The sequence below is a fragment of the Hemicordylus capensis genome, chromosome 1, assembly GCF_027244095.1.
Source record: "Hemicordylus capensis ecotype Gifberg chromosome 1, rHemCap1.1.pri, whole genome shotgun sequence".
Classification (NCBI taxonomy): Eukaryota; Metazoa; Chordata; class Lepidosauria; order Squamata; family Cordylidae; genus Hemicordylus; species Hemicordylus capensis.
The window spans coordinates 292598430-292621107 of record NC_069657.1 but is presented as its reverse complement, the minus strand read 5'-3'; the positions used below and the strand labels follow the sequence as shown (position 1 = coordinate 292621107).

General features: G+C 42.8%; 1 protein-coding gene across 3 annotated transcripts in view; it reads left to right on the top strand.

The window, feature by feature from the left end:
- CSMD1 (CUB and Sushi multiple domains 1) overlaps positions 1-22678 on the top strand; it is a 1678033-nt gene that overhangs the window by 831580 nt on the left and 823775 nt on the right. For 2 of the 3 annotated variants that reach the window (XM_053286225.1, XM_053286224.1), the window contains exon 4: positions 15149-15343. In XM_053286225.1, coding sequence (XP_053142200.1) covers positions 15149-15343 — 195 coding nt within the window. Of the gene's footprint in view, positions 1-15148; positions 15344-18083; positions 18147-22678 lie in introns of those variants that run through there. The other variant, XM_053286226.1, reaches the window with a different exon arrangement.

Sequence of the window (22678 nt, the reverse complement as noted above, 5' to 3'; positions counted from 1 at the left end):
CAAAGGAGTGGGGTGGGCTGGTAGATAGTGCCTAATGGGTGGAGGCTACCACCCATCCCCAATTTAAGAGTGATTGGGCAGAGGGGTGAATTATGGTGAATTTATTTGTATGAGGTTTGTCTTCATAAGGTGAAGTGTGCTAAACTGATTACTTCCTCATATTATTCATAGTAAAGGAAAGTGTGAAAAATTGAAAGTGGGGTCATGAGAGTTGTTTAATTGAAAAAAATCTCATTTGCTATGATAGAATGAGAATTCACACCTCAGAAAAAACTTCAGATCATGTCTGTGGTAGTTTGTCCATCACTTTCAGAAAGTGATGGACAAACTACCACAGACATGATCTGAAGTGGGTTTTGAATTATGATCAAAAATAGAGAATGCTTAGGAACAATGACTGTGGAGGCTGCTCCCATTGTACCAGCAGCAATGGTTGCATCTCTTTTTTCCTCCTCCATGACACCCAACTACTACTGAATGCCTTGCTGTGGCTGGTTCATGTGTTCCAGAGGATGTGAATGGTTAAAAATCAGCTTTGACTGACTTACATTGTGCATCATTCAGGGGCGTAACTATCATAGGGCAAGGGGAGACAGTTGTCTGGGGGCCCACTGCCTTGGGGGGCCCCCAGAGGCAAGTCACATGACTGACTCCCCCAGCCACACACCCGCCTGGGCTTCCTTCAGTTGTGTTCATCCTCCGAAATTGATGTGAGTGTTAAGTCCTGGAGCTACCAGAACAGCATGTCTTTCTCTAGGACCATTCAATGACTTGCATCGTCCACAATTTACAAAACCTTCTTAAAAATAATTTAGGATGATGTTCTATTGTGGCACATAGGTTGTGTCTGTGTCTGTCTATCTATCTATCCATCTATACAAATTTTACTATGCTTTTTGTTACCACTATGCAGCCTCATTTAAGATTTCATTTTAAAATCTTTTCTCTGGGCCCACTCCAACCTTGCTACGCCCCTGGCATCATTTGTAGTTATATAGCTATATTCTTTGGTTAAATTCAAATCAGCTTTTTAGAGCACATTTCCTTCTTTAATCACAGCATCCTGCAGCTTTAAGTTTCACAGGGGAACTTCTGAATTGTATCCCAGTGGGCAGGTTGATATTTCCTCATATATTCTCTTACTACCAACTTTGGTCTCTGGAAAATTGAGGAAGAGAAGTGTAGAGGGCCTGAGAGACAGCTCAAACGCCTATTCAGCATATTCATTTTATCCAAGGAAAACTTCCTAACGGCCTTATGTGTGTGCTTACAAAAGGGGGAAAGTAGATAACAAAATTCTTCACAAAGCAACAGCTATGAAATCTATATGGAGAAACTGCTGCGAATTGCAATTTTATAAGTATGCGACAGGAACAAAGTGGGAGACAAAAGTCATGAACCAAAGTGTCAGGGCTGCAGTCAGTGCTGTTTAATTGTGAACCAGGCAGACGAAGGTCAAAGGACATGTTGGGAGCAAGTGCTGGATCAGATAGCTGAGGATCAGAAGGCTGGAGGAAGGTCCAACTGGGGCCCAACTGTGGTTTAGTACCAATTGACACAAGTGGAAACAGGTCTGGGCAAGGCAAATCTCTCCTAAAATGATGTTGCTCAGACTTAAGAACTAAACTTGGAACAGGCTTGGTTCTTCTATGGGAGCAGTGAGGCCCCTGTTGGTTTTTCAGGTCACATGGGCTTAAGTGCTGCAGTACTGGTTCTGGCCATTTTATGTGTAGCACTGCACTGCAACAGAGTGCGGGTTGCATATCCTCTCTGCCTGAGATGAGGCTTTGAGCGCTGTTGTCACAGTGAGAGACTAGGGGTGTGAACAAAACCGATTTGCCCAGTTCGGTTTGTGTTGAATCAGATTCCAGCATAACCAGGCATGTTTAGTCCCCCCCCCACACACACACACACCAGACCCCCACCTCCACCTTCATCCTGCAGCTTGGCTTGAATTTCAGGCTGTCTGGGGGTTCTAACTTTTTTAAAAAACACCCCACACTTAATGCCTCCAGGGTGTGTGGCCACGGGGTGTGTGTGTATGTGTCTCCAGCAGTTCCCCTCCCCCTGCTGGCCTCCCCCGGTGACAAAATGGCCCATTTCCCACCCATTCTGGGCCATTTTCAGCTGTGTGAAACCAGTCAAAGGTGACCACACCATGAATATGTAATGTTCGAAGGGGACCACATCATGAATATGTAAACCACAACTTTGATAACCTAGGCTGCAATAGTTTCAGTTGGGCACAGGGGCGTAGCAAGATTGGAGGGGGCCCAGAGACAAGATTTTAAAATGGGCCCCTCGCTGATATACACACACAAACACACTTCACAATATATAGTGCACTCACACTCACATCCCCATTATGAATATGGTGAATATCTAGTTCACATTGAATCTAGTTTTTTTACTCTCTGCTCCTGCCGTTCTCCAAGAGACTCAACATAATTCATAGGGGGTGCAACATGGGCGGGTGGAGAGTCATGTGATGTGCCTCTGGGGAGCCCCTCGAGGCAGTGGGGCCCCAAGACGACTTCCTCCCTTTGCCTAATGGTAGTTACGCCCCTGATTGGGCATGAGCTGTATTTAGCTTACCTTTCAACATGGAGAAGTTTGTGTGATTTTCTCGAAGCCCCAAAGGGATCTCCCATTTCCTCCACAGTTTTTAAGCACTAAAGAGTCTGAGCATGAAGGGAAGAAACTCTGCAGCAGCTGCATCCTAATAAGTCCTGATTTAGCTACATATCATCCAATAGTGAGTCCATCACACTAGTGCAGAGATTGTTCAGATGGTTCTTTCATGTAATTCGGTTTCATAGAACAAAGGCTCTGCTACTGTCAGCAGTTCGTAACTGACTTGTGTTTTTGTTTTTGTTTTTGGTCCAGTGCTGTGGTAAATATAGGATCAGTATCTAAACGCTCTCTGGTTCCAATTGAGGGCACAATTAAGTATACTTGAGACTTTGTTGACATGAACTGACTTCTTTAATCCATGGATTAAAATCCCATTGCTTTGAATTGGAGTTAAACACTTTGGCTGACATTTGCCTATCTCCTCTTCTTTCTGAAGTGCTTTGTGACACCCTGCTCCCACATCAAATGAGTAGCAAAGACAGGAAATGAAGATGGGCAGCAGGACCCCCCCCCCCCGCCCCAAGTCTTTGCTGCAGAAGAACTAGATGGGCATGGTGAAATGCGAAATATTTTTGGCATGCCCTCTCTCTTGTGCCTAGACAAATAATATCTATCATACACACTCCACACTCCGCTCAGAAGCTAGCAGCCTGCCACTGAGTCAGGGTGGTGGGAGGGAAGAGAGAAGGGTGGGCTTTTCCCAGCCAGTGGGCCCACCTCTCTCTTGTGTGCCCATAGACATGTGTGTGTCCCCCCACCCCAATCAATTATAGCTACAACTCTGCCCAAACTGTGTCTCTAAGGATCACCAGGATTCATTGATATAATTCTGGAATTACAGAACACTTCAGCGGGAAGGGGAGACAGGCGAAAATTGTGTAAGCATCATGCTGCTTTACTTTGGACCACTGCAAAGGTGTGTGTGTTTCCTTCGCTGCACACACACTTAATAAGTCATAAAGTTGACCATTATATTCCCTGCACTGGGCTGTAGTCACTGAATGTAACTTATACAAAGATATCAAAGCTGTAACTAGCAATTTTTGCATCTTGGGCTAATTGTAGACTTGATTACTCAAGAAATTATACAACATAATTTGTGCAAATCAGATTAGGGAGGAAGAGAGAGAGAAATACTATGCATTCACAGTAGATTTTTGTGTGTACCACGACAAAAAGGTTTATGAATGTATTGTCCCACTCACCCGTGCTTATTTGGGGGGGGGGGCAGTTTCACTTAACCTATACTCTCCACATACGTGGGGTTTGTACCGACATCATTGTGATGCTACTGTAAAACATGGCCATCAATAAAATTTAAATATTATTTGCAATAAAAACAATGATAGGAAAGCAACCTAGCACATTTGAAAAGCCATTAGTTTGTTATGTTAGAAGTAGTTGATGTTAGGAATGCACTTATAGCATTGGGGAGTGTACCAGAAAGAAAGTCAAAGTGTAAACAAATAGGCAGACACCAGCCACCTGAAATTTCATGAGGAAATGCATGTATTTAATGAACTTTCATTGATTGTACACACAAAAATCTGAAACAGCCTAGAAATTCTCCAGTAAATTCTGAAGAGTCTTCATGGTGTAGGTTTTTGTCACTGCCTAGTTACTACTACTGTTATATTGGAAAGAGTAAAATATTAGACAAATGCAGGCACTTCAAGGAAGTTAGTTAATGTGGAAGTGGGGCTTGGTGCCCTGAATTGCCCTAGTATTACTAGTAATATAAAGTGCTTAAATCCAGAAAAATGCTAAAAATAAACAGAGCTAAAAAAAAAAAAGCGGCTGCTCAATCCTCAAGTGGGTGGGGCATCCCCCTAGTATTACATAGATATGCAGATATCTTTTTCTTAAATATCTGAAAGATTTTTTTAAAAAAATTAAAGCATACAATGATTGTGCATAACTTACCTTGTGACACTTTGGGAAGAAAAGACCTCTAGAAGGTCTTCAGTTCTGTGGGTTGGATAGCAGACTGCACTGTGGTAAGAACTACAACTCCTATGAAGATTTGAAGTCAAAACATTACCCTTGCTCCTGCTCATTCTCTCTCTCTGCTTTAGAGTAGCTGCATATTGTCATCATGTTATTTTCCTCCACTCAACCCCCAGCAAAAAAGGCAGGCAAATGCCAAAATTTCATAATGAATGGGAAAAGGAGTTCTGTTGGTTGAGTTGATTACAGTGCTTTGGAATCTCATTGCAATGTATCTAATAGAGACTTATTTATTATTATTTATTTAATAAATGTGTTTACCTCCCACTACCGAAGTGTCTAGGCCATAAATCATAAATCAAACCAAGAATAAAACAAACCAAGAATTTAACAGTTAAAACACAAAACCAGATTAAAATATCCATAAAAACACCAACTAACTAAAAAACTTGGCGGAAGACATTTGTCTTCAGTTGTTTCCTAAAGGTCAGCAGGGATGGAGCAGCTCTAATCTTGGCAGGAAGTGCATTCCACAGTCCCAGGGCAACCACAGAGAAGGAGCACCTTTGAGTCTCCACCAAATGAGCTGATGGCATCCTGAGATATACCTCCCCTGAAGATCTTAATAGGTGGAGGAGTTCATACAGAAGAAGGCATTCTCTTAAATATCATGGGCCCAAGCCATTAAGGGCTTTATAGGTAATAACCAGCACTTTGTATTTTGCCTTGGAGTTGGAGTAATATGATCGCTACAGGACATCCCTGAGACTAATCTGGTAGCAGCATTCTACACCAATTGCAGCTTCTGGACTATATACATAAGGCAGCCACACAGTGCATTGCAGTAGTCAAGACTGGAGGTTACCAGTATGTACACCACTGTCTTAAAGTCACTCACTTCCAGGAAAGGGCGTAGTTGGCGAACCAGCCAAAGCTGATAGCACTCCGGGCCACAGCCTCCACCTGAGGTATCAGAAAGAGGGTTGGGTCCAGAAGTACTTCCAAATTGTGAACCTGTTTCTTCTGGGGAAGTGTAATCCCATCCAGAATAGGCAGATCTATCTCATTTCTTGTAGTGTGGCTTCCTACAGTGAACGCTTCCATCTTGTTGGGATTCAGTCTCAGTTTGTTATCCCTCATCCAGCTCATTACTTCCTCAAGGCAGACATTTAGGGAAGTTATGCCATTACCTGATGAAGCTGACATGGAGAAGTAGATTTGAATTTCATCAGCGTACTGATAACACCCTGCACCAAATCCCCTGATGGTCTCTCCCAGCAGTTTCATGTAGATGTTTAAAAGCATTGGAGACAAAATGGAGCCCTGAGGGACACCATACAAAAGTTCTTGCATCGTAGAGCACCAGTCTCCAAATAACACCTTCTGAAATCTGCCCAAAAGGTATAAGCGGAACCACTGCAAAGCAGTGCCCCCTACACCCAGTCCCCGCAGGCAGTCCAGAAGGATACCATGGTTGATGGTATCGAAAGCCACTGAGAAAGCCAAAAGGACCAACAGGGTCACACTTCCTCTGTCAATCCCCCTTTGCTGATCATCCATCAGGCTGACCAAAGCAGTCTCCATCCCATAACCTGCCCAAAAGCAGTTTAGGAGCCACAAACTGAAACTGACTCAATATAGAGGGAGTTACTGGATACACCCACTAAAGACTCTGCACCAACAATGGAATCCCTGTCAGCTCAAATACAAGAGATTTTGACCACAAAAAAGTCCCCAAAAATGATCAGTGAAGGGGAATTGACAGAGGAAGTATGACTCAAAACATTCCTTTCAAAGGTCATCAGGAGAGAGGGCTCATCTCTTGCTGGACGCAAACCTGCAGATGCAATATGTCATGCAGTGTTTTAGGTGTGGGGTACAGACTACATTACTCACAGATTCTTTTAAGATGAATAAAATAGAAGTTTATAGAAGTTTATTAAATACAAGTTGTGAAATTAGCTTGGCTCTCTGCGTAGAAAGTAGGATAGTTTTCTTGCTTAGTTACAGGACTGTTGTTTTGACTGTTACTATTAGAGGATTTCACAGTGTCCAGGTATGTACAACTTTTGTTTTTAAACTGTTTCTCTTCACAGCTGATACAGCTGATCCTCTTTAAACATATGTTACACAGGACATTATTTTGTTCTTTTCCCACTCATGCTTTTCACTAAGCTGTACATCAGACAATTTTATGCAGTGAACCTTCAGTTCAAACTGCTCACTTTAACAACTGAACTCTAACTGCTTTCTAATTGAACATTTTTAACTGCCCCCACTCTCTCTCCACTAGGGGTTTCTCAGTCTTGGCTGCAGGGCTTTTCTCCACTGGACTCTTAGTATGGGCTTTAACCTCTTCTTGCCCAGATAACATTCGAAACCCAAACAACCATATAGCATTATATATTGTCCCCACACCCCAGCCCCAAGAAAACATGGCCAACAGCATTATAGGTAAAAGGGTCACTCCAATTAATGAACTGTATGGGGACAGAACTCTAGCCCCTGACAATGCGGGCCTAACATTGCTGTCCTCCCCCTGTGCCTTGCGTGGGTGACACACCCTGACTCAGAAAAGAAGCCGGTAAAACCCACTTCATTCCCTTCATAGTTAACCCCAAAGGGGGGCCGGGCAACTTCTAGGTCTCCGTACCCACAAGCTGCACAGCCCTGAGGTTTGCTAAGGCCTGAAGCATGTTTCATGGCGAATCAGCATCCCTGGGCCACAAAAACCACAAGGAACTGATTGTCTAATCTACCCTTTTAACTGCCCAAGAGTGCTCACCCATGTTAAATCCCTCCTAACTTACCACCCAGTCAAGTTGTGACCTGACTGTCTAACACTAGGAAAAACAGAATGGAGTAGGCAAAGAGACTCCCAAACATGGCCAATACGTTAACAGCCAAAAGTTCCTACTCGGCCCCCAATAGGATGACCAGCCAAAGCCCATTCTGCAGTTAGGGGAGGGAGGGAAGAGGAAAGCTCCAAACTGAGTTTGGGGCGGGGAGCTGCCCAAGCAGTAAACTAAACCCCACCCCCGTGAAACCAAATGGCCCAATCACTTGGCTCTCGGGGCTGTCTGTTGAGGGGGTGGAACAATGTACTTCAAGCCTCATCTCATCACATTTGCATCGGTATATGATGTGTCTATCATAATATAGCGTAGGTATCTATCCAGAGTTTGTACAGCTGGTCCATCACAGCAACCTAAATATAGTTTCAGACATTCTGTGAAAGGACATAAATAATGTAGTCAAAATGCTTGATCTCAATTGGCAATGGCATCGTGCTATTTCATATTTTATTGAGCATAGCTGCCATTCCAAGATCAGCCATGCTGTCTTGTGTTTGTTCAGGTGCTTGCAAGATATACACCAGTCTCAACCTTAAGACGTCAGTCCCATTATTTTTAATGTTACTTGGCAGGTGAGGATTTAGTCAAATACTGTTGTCAAGCACAAATCACATGTACAGTACCACTTCTTCACAAAACCAGCAGCCAGTGTAAGGAAGTTAATTTCTGACATTTGCTGGTGCCAGTCATTATATATTTGGCAGTTCTGTAAATAAGTCAGAGATTTTCTGTGAAACTTCTCTGCTTCAGAATACACTTTGTCAGATGTATGATTCCTGTGATTAATGCACCTTTAAGAGAGTGCACCTACATATAAATGCATTGCAGCAGTGGCGTAGCAAGGTTGGAGTGAGCCTAGGGACAAAATATGAAGATGGGTTCCCTTGCTCACCTTTTTCTTTGTTTTTCCCCTCCCCCATATATTTTTTTGGAGAAAAACTGTAAGGACATGATAAAAACAAGATTCTTAGCATGACATTTCTTTCCCTTCTGTGTATATATTACACCCTCTTTATATTTGATTGATTAAGTGCCTTCAAGTCGGTGTCTTAGCGACTACATAGATAGATTCTCTCCAGGATGATCTGTCTTCAACTTGGCCTTTAAGGTCTCTCAGTGGTGCACTCATTGCTGTAGTAATAGAGTCCATCCACCTTGCTGCTGGTCATCCTCTTCTTCTTTCCTTCAACTTTCCCCAGAATCATGGACTTCTCAAGGAAGCTGGGTCTTCACATAATGTATCCATAGAATGATAGCTTGAGTAGTGGTGTGCCCGAACCGGTCCGGCGGCCATTCCAAAGAATGGCCGAACTGCCGGACCGGTTCGGACTGGGCTGGTTCGGGTCCGGGTGGGGGGTATATCTTTAAGGGCGGGGAGGGCTTGCTTAGCCCTCCCGCCTCCTTGCCCCCGCCAGCGCCCGTATTTAACATTATAGGGGCGCTGGAAACCAGCCGCCCCCCCCCGCCGCCGCCACCGCCGCGAAATCACTCTTAAAAACATCCAGCCCTCCCTCCCTCCCAGCTAGCTGCCCGCCCGCCCCCCCACCCACCCACCCAGTCGCTCACCCGGTCGGTAGATACTAAGCGAGAGGAGCTCCGGCACAGAGCTCCTCTCGCTAGGAAGGCCTCCGGGAGAATGGTGGCTTGCGCGCGCGCGCATGCGCGCGCCGCAAACCACACCGTTCTCCGGAGGCCCGGTCTACCCGCCGGGAAAGGGCCGGGTAGACCGGGCCTCCGATCGCTGGGTAGACCGGGCCTCCGATCGGGCAGCTAGCTGGGAGGGAGGGAGGGCTGGATGTTTTTAAGAGTGATTTCGCGGCGGCGGCGGCGGGGGGGGGCGGCTGGTTTCCAGCGCCCCTATAATGTTAAATACGGGCGCTGGCGGGGGCAAGGAGGCGGGAGGGCTAAGCAAGCCCTCCCCGCCCTAAAAACAAGGCCCCCCTTCGGTGCCGGTCCGGACTTCTCCGGACCGTGCACATCCCTAAGCTTGAGCCTGGTTATTTGTGCCTCGAGTGAAAATTCTGGATTGATTTGTTCTATGATCCATTCATTTGTTTTCCTGGCTGTCCATGGTATCCTCAAAAGTCTTCTCCACCACCAAAATTCAAAAGCATCAATACTTTTTCTTTCTTCAAAGTCTAGCTTTCGCATCTATAAAGTGCCATGGGAAAAACCATTGTCCAAATGATTCTAATCTTTGTAGGTATAGACACATCATGGCATTTAAATATTCTTTCCAAGGCCTTCATTACAACCCTACCAAGTGCTAGTCTGCAGCATATTTCTTGACTGCTGTATCCTTTACTACTAATATTTACTTACTTACTTACTTAATTGATTTCTATACCACCCTTTCAAAAATGTCTCAGGGCAGTTTACATTAAAACAAAACTAAAATCAATTAACTGTTAAAATTAAAAACTATAAAAGCAACATAAAACCAATATTAAAACAATTAAAACAGTTTTTAAAACCCTGGAAAACGAGGCCAAAGCTTTACGGTTTAAAAACAGTTTTAAAACCCTGGAAGGCCAGGCCAAACAAATAGGTCTTAAAGGCTCTCCCGAAAGCCAATACTGAATGCAGATTGCAAATTTCTGCCTTGAGTACATACCATAGCCCAGGAACAGCTACAAAGAAGCCTCTGAGTGTTGGTCATAACTGAAGATGAACCTCCTCAGATGACCTTAATGTGTGGTGGGGATCATACAGAAGAAGGCGCTCTCTAAGATAACTCGGACGTAAGCCATTCAGGGCTTTAAAGGTAATAACCAGCACTTTGTATTTTGCCCAGAAACATATTGGCAGCCAGTGCAGTTGTTTCAAAACAGGCATAAGATGGTCTCTCCAGAGACCAATCTGGCTGCCACATTTTGAACTGGTCTTGTGGTAGCTGGTCTTGTGGTAGCAAACATGACTCGTCCCCTTAGCTAAGCAGGGTCTGCCTGGTTGCATATGAATGGGAGACTTGATGTGTGAGCACTGTAAGATATTGCCCTAGGGGATGGAGCTGATATGGGAAGAGCAGAAGGTTCAAAGTTCCCTCCCTGGTATCTCCAAGATAGGGCTGAGAGAGATTCCTGCCTGCATCCTTGGTGAAGCTGCTGCCAGTCCTTGTAGACAATACTGAGCTAGATGGACCAATGGTCTGACTCAGTATATGGCAGCTTCCTAGGTTCCTATGAACTAACTGATGTTTATGAACTACGTGCAAAGGCAGCCCCACATAGAATGCATTGCAATAATCAAGCCTAGAGGTTACCAGCTGATGCACCGCTGTTTTGAGGTCGTCCTCTTCAAGGAATTGATGCAGCTGTTGAATCAGCCAAAGCTGATACAAAGCACTCCTGGCCATAGCCTCCACCTGAGATACCAGGGTGAGGCTTGGGTATTGATCCTAAAAGGCATAAGCTATCACGTACTTCAATGTCTTCATTATCAATTCTGAGGCTAGTTGCTGTCATTAGTTTAGTCTTCTTTACATTTAGTCATAGTCCCATTTTTTCACTGTGCTCCTTGACTTTCATTACTAGAGCTTGCAGATCATCTGCATTCTCAGCCATCAGAGTGGTATCATCAGCGTAGTGCAGGTTATTGATGTTTCTTCCTCCAACTTTAAAACCATGCTCATCTTCTTCCAATCCAGCTTCTCTCTGTATATGTTCAGCATATGTTGGATAAATAAGGAAAAAGTATATAGCTTTGTCTTACTCCTTTGCCGATCTGGAACCAGTCTATTTCACCACGTTCAGTCTGGACTGTGGCTTCCTGTCCTATAACTTTAACAAATTCTTGTGCAATCATATTCCCTTAGCTCAGAAACATTTTTAACAAATATGGCTACTACTGTGACCTGATATAGGCATACATACAACCCTAGCAATGCTCCTATCCCTATTGCCCATTTGCAAGCTCTCTCTCTCTAACACACACACACACACACTTATCAAAGCTGCTCCAAGGACTCTGGATACAACATTAATAATAATAATAATAAAATAATTATTAGGAAAAGAAAGAAAGGGCTGGCAAATATATGTTTTGAGGGCTGGCAAAATATGTACATGAAGGGCAACAAAATCATCCATAGTCAGAGGTAGCCCTGAGCTTCAAGAGATAGGAAATGAGAAGCATTGAAAATAACTCAATGCATACTTTTAAGAGGTTTAAAAATGTTTTGGTTTTTTAAAGTCGAAATCTCTCTCTCTCTCTCTCTCTCTCTCTCTCTCTCTCTGTGCCGTGTATACAATTCTGAGAACTTGTTGAGTTGAAAAATAATTGAATATATATTTAACAACCACCGCCACAGACCAGACAATAAACTCCACCCCACTCGCTCTCTTACTTTCTGCTTTCTTTTCTACAAAGATGTAAACAACTCATTGCAAGTTCTGAGGGGAAGATCACATGGGTCAGGACTTATTGGGAAGAACTCAATCATTTAAAATCCCCCAAAAGCTCCAATATGCCCTGCGTGAGTGCGCAGGGCATACTGGGGAGACCCCCGAGCCAGGAGGCTGCTTTTCAGCCTCCCGGCAGGGGTCTACTCATGAGTATCTGCAGCTACTCACGATCCCAAAAACTGAGTTTGTGGAGCACTCACTTCGCAAACCCAGTTTAAGGGGCAGGCTACTTGAGCGGGTTACCCGCTCAAGAACCACCAGGCTTGCAGCCCAGCCCGGTGGTTCTCACAATTGTAGAAAATCAGGCTAGTGGAGGCTAGCCTGATTTTCTACAATTGTGTGAATAGCCTCTATATTTCAAAGTGATGCTGAATGCTCATGGTGAGGGGGACTGGCCCAGTGAGGATGATCTCATATGTACTGTGTATATAGTCTTGTTAGTCATTGTTTAGAATTCTATATAGAACTCTAACCCAATTCTGGAATAGCCTCCTCAGTGAGGCTCGTGTGGTGCCGTCACTTTGTTCTTTTAAATGCCAGGTGAAAACCTTTCTGTTCACTCAAGGCTTTTTGTATTGTGTTTTGTAGTAGTAGTAGTAGTATGTGTATGTGTGTTGTGATTTGTTTGTCATGCTTTATATAATTTTATTGAATGTTTCCAGAGCAGATAACTCTTACTATTCTGAAGTAAAAATGGAAACAATCAAAGATGAGATTTGATTTCTTCAATTACTTAAATACCATTTCACTAGCTTTATATATAGTAGAACGTCACTACTATAGCGAACATCCAAACTGTCCTAGTAAGGCTGCGGAAGCCCTGAGAAGTCATAACACTTGCTCTCTTCAGCAGACCATTTTGAGGGCCTGGGAAGTGTGTGTGTGTCTATGCTAACAAGCATACCAGAAATCATTGACATACCTAGCTCATTTGGAGCCTGGATATGAAGGGCTTCAGAGCCCCCCACCACCACCGCCGCAAGGGCACGCCTTAATTTTTTTTAAAAATAAAACCTCTTAGAAGCCTGCCGCTGCCCCACCACTGCCCTGCCGATCTTTGCCATTTTTGCCGCAATTTGAATAGCAAATGGGGTGGGGTGGGGATTGAGCCAATCAGCCCTCCACCATGGTGGTGGCAGTGGTGGGCATAGTGGCTGGTGGGCCTTTCCATCCGGGCATGCATGTGCAGTGGGTGTATCAAGCGTTGCTAGCCCATGTCACGGGCTTGTGATGCTTGATACTCCCACTGTGCAGGTGTGCACAGATGCACAGGCCAAGCAGCTGCTGTGCCTGCTGCTGCCACCACCACCACGAAGGAGGCCTGCTTGGCTTACCCCTACCCCCTTGCCATGCAAATGGTGGTAAAAATGGTTAAGATCAGCACAGTGGGGCAGCGTTGGGGAGGGGCATTGTGGGGCATGCGTGGGGTGGTGGTAGGCTTCTGGGGAGGCCCTCCAAAACATTTGGATGCCCCCCAAAGACAGGAGGTCATGGACCAGATCCCCCAAGCTCAATGGGAAATATCGCCTCTGCCAGAAATGCAAGACCTTGAGAAACTCTGAGCATCTACTCAGCTTTGTGACCTTCCTGAATGGGTGAAACTTCTTTGTTGCACTATTGCAATTAGTCTTGATGTCAGCCAGAATTGCTTAATTAATGAAACATTTACGAATATCTGATGTTTGCTAAAGGGTGTGAAGATGCATTCCAATGTCAAAGAAAATTCTCCCATGCATACTTAATTCAAATGAATTGTAACTGTACCGGAGCATATATGCTTTTCTTCAGCTCCCTTTCAGTTCAACACAGCTTTGAAGAACTTTGCAGGGGATGGTGCTCAACTTGTTTTAGTGTGGCCTATTACTCAATACCAGATAATGACATGAGGGAGTTTCATACTGCTTTTTAAAGTAGTCAGTCCATAGTGGCCCTGAACAGGGGCGTAGCAAGGTTGGAGTGGGCCCAGAGACAAGATTTTAAAATGGGTCCCCCCTCAATTTTTTTTTTGGTGTGTGTGTGTGTGTGTGTGTGTATATATATATAACCTTATATTATATATATAACACCTTTGTACCACAATAGAACATCATCCTAAATTACTAGAGAAAGACGTGCTGTTCTGGTAACTCCAGGTCTTAACACTCACATCAATTTCAGAGGATGAATACAATGGAAGGAAGCCCAGGCGGGTGCTCGGCTGGGGGAGTCAGTCATGTGACTTGCCTCTGGGGGGCCCCCCAAGGCAGTGGGCCCCCAGAACTGTCTCCCCTTGCCCTATTATAGTTACGCCCCTGGCCCTGAATCTTTTTATGCACCTTGGTTTGGTTTGTAACTGCTGTTTCAGTTACTGTATTTAGTATATAAATTAAGAAGTTATGGTGAGAACTAATGTCCCTACTTTCCTTTCACTATAATCTTAATTGATAATGTCCAACTTCCACCTCAAACATTCATGTGTCCACCATCTTGAACTGGAGTAGCCCTACAGTATGTATCCCTACAAATGTACCAATTTTGGTTTAAATAGGTTAGGTGGTCCATATGTTAGCCCACCTGCACCTCACATGGTCACATCTTGAATTGGGATGAATGGTATCATTACAAACTACACCACTGAAGTGTCCTATGTGTCCCTACAGCTCTAGCAAATTTGGTTCAAATTGGTTAGGTGGTCCACAGATTTTACCACTTGCTCCTCAAACATTCATGCATCTGCCATCTTGAGTTGGGGGATGACATCATCACAGACTATGCCATTGAGCTGTCCCTATGTATACTACAACAGTACCAAATTTAATTCAGATGAGTCCAGGCATTGCGAAGTTGAGAGGAACAGACAAACAACAGAGACACACAGACACTGGGTGATCTCATAAGCTTACTTTGCTTAAGGAAAGTAGGCTTAAAAAAGGTATAATAGTGTAAAAACACAAATCCCATTGAAGTCAACAGCAAAACTCTAGTTGATTTTCATGTATCTAGACTGAGTCAGCATGTTTTGTAGTTCCAAGACAATAAATAAAACAGTTTAAGCAGCTGTCATTGAGGTATCCCTCAATAACAAGTGTACAGTTTAGTGAAAATTGCATACTAAATGTCTGTATAAAGTATACTACAGATTTAGCTGATACTTTATAAACACATGTTTATTTTACAGGGAAGACTATTCCTTTATCTTAAGTGCAATTTATTTAATGTTGGAAAAAGTGAGTTATATATATGTTGCACAATGAATTTATGCCAATGAAATGACATACATTTTCATTCTGAAGTTCTACCTTAATAACATTGCTCCTCTTCCTTCAACAGTGCTACCTAGCCATACCTGTGGCAACCCTGGGGAAATACCGAAAGGAGTTCTTCATGGCACAAGATTCAATATTGGAGACAAAATTCGGTACAGCTGTATCTCAGGCTATATCCTGGAAGGCCATGCTATGTTGACATGTATTATGAGTCCTGGAAATGGAGCATCATGGGATTTTCCAGTTCCATTTTGCAGAGGTAAGATTCCTAGATAGATTAAGATAGAGGAAGGATAGATGATAGCATTAGCCTTGATAGTCTGAAATGATGATTTAGAAGGAATAAGTTCTTAAAATAACAAAATTACTGTGCAAGAGCCTGTTGAAATGGTCTAGGGAGCCAAGATTATTGTGTGTGTTCCAAGTATTGGTGATGCCATGACTACATTTAGGCTTAAGACTCTGGCAGGATGCTTGGGCTATTCTCTGGATTGAGACACAAAACCATGAAACTACTCCTTAGGCTTTCCCAAGCTTTGGATGACTTTCTAGAGTGTATGTGGTGGAAACACATCTGTACATGTAATAAGAATATGTACAGTTCCTAATGTGAATCAATATACCAAGCAAGAAAGGTTATTGTCTGAGGGAGAGAGAAAGGAAGCCAGATGTAGTGAATGAAGAGCAAATGGTACAGATCACATTGAAATTGATATTTTGCTTGTAACTGCCAGATTTTGAACTTCTGGTTTGTGCTCCTAAGTTGGAAAGTCGTTCACTGGCATCAATACTCGTGAAGTTTTGCCCTGCTTTTACCACCCCATACCTCTGTGCCCTGGGCTTCCAACATGTAGTGGTGTAGGTTAGAGTGCTGGACTAGGACTGGGGAGACCCGAGTTCAAATCCGCATTCAGCCATGAAACTAGCTGGGTGACTCTGGGCCAGTCACTTCTCTCTCAGCCTAACCTACTTCACAGGGTTGTTGTGAAAGAGAAACTCAAGTATGTAGTACACCGCTCTGGGCTCCTTGGAGGAAGAGCGGGATATAAATGTAATAACAACAACATATATTCTAGCTACTGCTTTCAGTTACAATATGTAGTTTTACAATGCATCTTGAAAATTACCACCCAAAAAAGAGAAAGAAACCCAACCCCCAAACAACCAAAATTATTGGTAAGATTTCCACTTATGCAAATGACACACTCATTATTGTTTCAGTGATTGAAAGAATTATCCTAAGAATTATCCTAACAACAACAACTATTATTATTATTATCCTTATGTTAAACAAGGAAACTAATTCATCTTGAAATCTGCTGCATATGCAGGCTACCGTAATATGTTTGCTTACCTAGGAATACAGTTGGCGTGCACAATGCCCATTGAAATCAGTGAGACTTACTTGAGTAAGCCTGCACAGGACTGCACTGTACTATTATTACTTCCCCCCTCCTGCAACAGATGATGTCAAGGCTGTATTGCATCTAAAACAGTCTTCCTAGAGTTCCAGTCACTTTGGTCCAACCTTAGACACTGAGGTCACTTTTTAGTTTTTACCATGTGTGTACTTCTCCCCTTCTTTCTACCTTCTAATGTTATAAGTTCCTCCCTTCTTTCTACCTTTTTAATTCTCCCATTGTTTTCGTTCTCTTTCTCTTGAAGGAAAACATAACTTCTAAACAAATACAATAAAATAAAATTGTGCTGATGCCTGCAGTGTGACCACACTTATATGCCATGCAATAGTTTAGACAAAACTAGGAGCTGAAGACCAGGGATCTAAAATATTGTGAAACCAACAGCAAGAATACAAGAGATACTTTTAACAGTTGCCTAGTATTGCAAATATTTTGTCATTGCCATTGTTCTAATTTTAGACTAGGTCCACTTCACAAAGTATAAATGTGTATCCCAAAGCTAGACTTAATTTGAAGAGGTTGGTGGGTGGGAGGGCTAAATCAGATTGTTCAGCAGCATACAAAAGTCAAATGAGTTATGTACTTTTTCTCCAAGTAACTATGCTTCAGGTATTGATGTACTTTAAGTACTGCACACTTTATTTCTAGTTCTCTCTGTTTTTAGATTATTAGAAATATAAACGTGCTTATACTCTCATTCCCTTCAATATAAAACATGTATTACAATTATTGAATGCTGCCATGGATTTCTTACTATGCCTTCATCAATCTAATTATTTGTACTTGTGAACGTTTGCACTTAGAGCAAGCAGTGATTGCAAGATGTGCAGTGGGAAAATGGAAGCATTTGAATCAGTCACAAGGGCCACACTATAGCAGGAGTAGGCAGCCTTGTCTCTCCAGCTGCTGTTAAACTACAACTCCCATCATCCTCAGCCACAATTTATGGGGCCGCAGCTGGAAGTCTAGACACATCGATTACAAAGTACATTTGGTCCTACTCCCAACATGTACACAGCATACATAGTGCGGGGAAAAACCAGACGTTTCCCTCACATACTTTGCAAGATATATGCAGTAACATATTAGAGCACAGTTAATTTTGTAACACTTGGTTCTGGCCCCAGGTAGCGTAATTAACCAATAAGTCACCAGTCCATGCAGCTCTACCTGACAAATGGCCGGCCTGCAGGCAGCACAGCTCTCATAAATGCCAGGGTCTGGCAGAGTGGAAAAGAGAGGCGCAATGAGCTTCCAGGGGAAAGATACACCTTGTTTGGTGCCTCCCCCACCACTCCAGGCTCATTAAGGCGAGCCACTACTATCTGAATCCTACTTAGTGAATTTAACTTCCCGGTACTGTGCAGTATTCTAATCACAGGCTGACACTGAGAAGCAGTTATGCTCTTGCAAGGCATTTCCTGCTATTATGTAATTAATTTATTTTTCACTACCACAAATGTCAGTGTGGCTTTAAAAAAAATCATAGATTGGGCTAAAAAAAGTGTGGCTGGTTCAAGGTTATCTTCATGGTAAGCTTCATGGCTGAGCAGAGATTTAAGCCAAGGTTTCCTTGGTCAGAGTCAACCACTACTCAATGTTGGTTCTCTGTCACTAAGTAGTCTTCATGCTTTTAACAAGGTATGTCATTTTAACATTTAACAAGCTGCAAATGCCAATAAAATGCCAAGAAAGTAATTTTGTGATAAGGGCCTTGAGCAAAAAGTGTTAAGGTAATTGACAAGAATTAGTTTGATAGACAAGACATAGATTGTTTCACATTAACATTGCATAGATCAGTTCATTCTAAATATAATTTACTGCATTACTCTCTAATAATATTTCCAGTATTGACATTAGGTGAAGTTCAGTTTCCCATGCAATGTGATTGGAGTAGATACATCCTCAAATCCATAAAAGTATCAACTGCAGTGTAGTTGACCGAACAAGAGGTTGGGTAATGAAGTATCAAAGGGCATGTTCACATTAAGTTTGAGTCTTCTCTAGAACATGCAGGTGGAGAACACTGGAACAAGTGTGATTTCCCCCCCTCAACCTCAAGCAGGATACTTCTGCTTGGATGCCACCATCCAGGGGTTAAATGGAATCCAATAGAAAATGAAATCAATTTAACTTCAAGAGTGCTTTTAATCAGTCAAATCTACTGTGTTGCATTGAGGCTCTATATCTTTTTTTTTGGTAATATATAGTATACCATCAGTATATTTAAATTTGCAAAAAAATGTACAATGTATTTAGAATTCCCTTTTCTGCTAATTTTGCTGTTTCTTTACAAATCAGGATAGTTTTGCTGGTACATGAAAATGGCTAATTTTGCAATTATTTTGCTTAATAGTTAAAAAAAACACTAGTAGTTGCTCATATTAAGTAATTATAATTGTGCTTGCTAAACAAAATAGAATTTCCACGAAGGAAATGTGATTCAGATTTTGAAAACTGTGAGAACAGCCATTTCCAGAGCGGTTAACTCTTACTGTTCTGAAGTAAAAATGAAAACTATCAAAGCTGAGATTTGATTTCTTCAATTACTTATATACCATTTTGCTAGCTTTATATATATAGTAGAATGTCACTTCTATAGTGAATATTGTCCTAGTAAGGCTGTGGAAGCCCTGAGAAGTCATAACCCTTGCTCTCTCCAGCAGACCATTTTGAGGGCCTGCAGTAGGAAGTGTGTGTGTGTTCAGACTAACAAGGATTTTCTAGATGTTATCTCTATTCTCCATATAAGAGAATCTAATTCAAGAGAAGGCAAGCTCAAACAATACCATCCTAGCAAACCTATGATCTCCTCAACTTCCAGAATTCCAGGTTCCTTTCCTTCTTTCCTAAGACTTGTGTAAGGCTTTTTCTCCATAACAACACTTTTCTTCAAGATTCTCCTTACATGTTATCCTAGCCACATGTGGTACATGAGCCAACTAGTGTGGGTGGTACCATCTGGGAGGATGAACCCCTAGAGATGGAAAATAGGTGATAGCATTGCAATATTATTGACTTTCAGTGTATTATTATGCTTTTATTGTCCTGACCATTGGGCCTACAGTGGCCAAATGTACAATGGTGTTTAAAAGCTTTTAAACATTTTACAAACACAAAAACTGCTATAAAATTTCACCAATGTGTTCAGAGGACTGAAAATGAAAATTGGCAGGAATGTTTTCCAAATATTACTTCATGGAGATAAGACAATCATTTATTCATTGTTACTCTACCCCTGCAGCTAACCTTTTCCTCTGTGCAAAAATGACTGCAACTTTACCCTAATCATTTGGGGGTAGGTACACATAGAAACCTGTAAGTGCAACAGTGCAATCACCTATTTTCCATCTCTCGAGAGGTAGACATAGTGAAAATTCACGATGAGCATTTGTCCCCTGAGATGGTACTGATGCCCATAAGTTATGGGCCTGCCTCATGGAATGATGAGTGCCACTTTTCTTTTATCGGCAACCATTAGTTCAGGTAACATTTAGAGTACCAACTGTATGAGAAGGTGCCAATCACATGGGTCTTCCCCATGAAACAGGGAGGTACCATTCCCTCCTCTCTCAACAAGGTGTCAATTCAAAATTAGAATCTTTGTGTGTTAATGAGAATTTCTGCAGGATTTTTTAAATGAGAAAATATCCGAAAATATTATCATGTCTTCTGTTTATTTGGGTCTGATTTAGCATATTTATTCAACATATATAATGAAGTTTATTTAAAACTTATCTAAGAATAAACAAGTGTGCATTATATGCCACAGTTGTAAGAGAGTTAGCTCTCTGGCCTTCTTCCTGAGAGTACTTTCATTTTTACTGTCTATAGTAGCACTTGTTCTACTTGTTAGTTCCAGACTAGACTGAGATGAATCTGCTTCAGAACTTCTTCAGTCACATTCCCAGTAAAGTGTGGTTCTACCTGCCGTAAGCCTATCATACTTCATCATTTGTTATTTTGTTGATTCATTAAGACTGTGCTAAACAGTTGTGACTTGATTTGGGGCCCACCTTGATCTTCAAAAATGTCCTACAGGTTGATTCAGGGCTATGGACTGGAGACAGGATTTTCTTCAGGCTAAACTGCTTTGGGCTGCTTCACCATCCCTTTGCCAGCCCGTGTCCTGACATCTAGCACCACCACCACCACAACCACTTTACTTGCAGAGATAAGACAGGCACAGCTGAAACAGCATGGCTTCTGTTTGAAAAAGACTGCTGGAAAGAGGATCATTCCTTGTTCTGGAAATCCTAGGAAACTTGCAAGGCTTTTTGGAAATGTTAGTTTTTTCAGAGACAACAGCCACAACTTGAGAATACCTATGATTCCCAGAAAGCCTTGTGACTTTTCCAGACCGGAAGTCCTTTTCAAACAAACGCTGCACTGTTTTCTCCTTGTAAGTGAAGCCATAAGATAAAATATGTTGTGGGGAGTGCTGGTGAAGCTGGCTAAAGAGGTCTTAAATGAAATTGGCCCCATTCAACCCAATTGGACCTAAATTGGACAGTGATTTAGTTTGGGTCCAATTGGGTGGAATCTGGCTGAGGCAGCCTGCATCAGTTCAGTTTCAAATTCTGGCCCAAAGCTTTGCACAGCCCTCACATTCATTACATACAAATTGGTTTTTTTAACCGCACAATGTATCTTTAGACATAGAACATTTTCTGTGGGAAAATTAGTAACAGGAACTGCTCCACTATCTGCTATATTTTTTAACATTCCTGCTTTCAGTCTGTGTGAGACCTTTGTCTCTCGGGCAACCTTCCTCTCTACTCGACACTACTGTCTCTCTGCTCCACTTCCAGTGAACAGTAAATGCTTTCAAGCATTATACACTCTTGACCTTTAGACTGGTTTACTTTTTCTATATTAACACCCATACATTGGTCCCTCCTTTTCTTAACTGCCTGTGTCCTCTGCCTTTCATTTCCTTAAGTCTCTTATCTTCTCTACCATTTCCTTTAGGTTTTCCCTTTTCATACCATTGCCTGCTGTGCTCCATTCTCTCAGCTTAGACTTGCCTCTTTTTGTACCAGTACTGCTCAGCACCATAACTTGCATATATTTGGCAAGTGGTGGGCCATGCTTGTGAAGGGCCCCTGTTCTCTCTGGCTAATAATAGAACTTTTGCACAGTGATCCCCTCCTCTACAGAGAACCCTTTCATGCACCCATAGGGGGATTTGCTTCTTCATGTGTCTGTGCAATCCCTGGTGGGCAGATTAGGAAACACTAAGAAAGGGAATAGATCCTCGCTCTGTTTTAAATTTCCCAGGATTGGACCCATATTGTGGCATATGCAGATTGACCCCTGTGGGAAATTGCGGGAGAGGGGAGCCCTGATTATCAGCAACCCCAGGAGAGTGGGGCTACTGTTCTGGGGAAAAATAAAGATGGATATGTTCCACTGGGCAATTGGACTAGCAGAGGGCCTGCTTCTTTGTAGCAGCCACCAATTGCTGGGGTATCAATTACCGCAGCTTACTTGTGCCGAGCAACCAGGCTTGGTGGCATCTGCCATCTGGCCTGCATGCATTTCTTTATGGCCTAAAACTTTCATGAGAGGGCGGTCTGTGGGAGAGCGGTCTGTCATCACACTTTATTAGTGATTTACCCAACCCCCCTGTCTCCCACAGATGGTTCTTATGAGTTGTGGATGAGTATTCCCATGGCCTTCAGCATCCATCATCATCACAGAGGAGGAATCTCCCCTGTCACTTGACACAATGCTGCTCCTGCTGGATGGTTGTTCTCATGAGTAAGCCTATGGACCACATGTGCTATTCCAAAGGGAACAGCGGAGGCATTCAAGAATTCCTGGGTGGCTCTGCCTTTTAAACCCAACCCAGGGTAGCACTGCCCTGCCATATGTTATCTTCTCAGCGATGTAATTGGGCTGCCCAGTTTAAGGTGCCACCGTGACTGCATATGCATGTTAATATATTGATTCATTATTGGAGAGCAAAGCACGTAGTGCCCGACTTGCCATTGCATCCCCTTTCTATCCTGATTGCCAAGAGGGTGGAAACAAAGGACACAGTGGGAAGAGGGCATCCCCCCCATGCGACTTTTCCATTTGACAGGCTTAGGAATTTGAAATGGGACATGGGGGTGTCCCTGTTGCCAGGCAGTGGCTTTTGTAGTTTAGAGACGGGGGCAAGGCAAGTT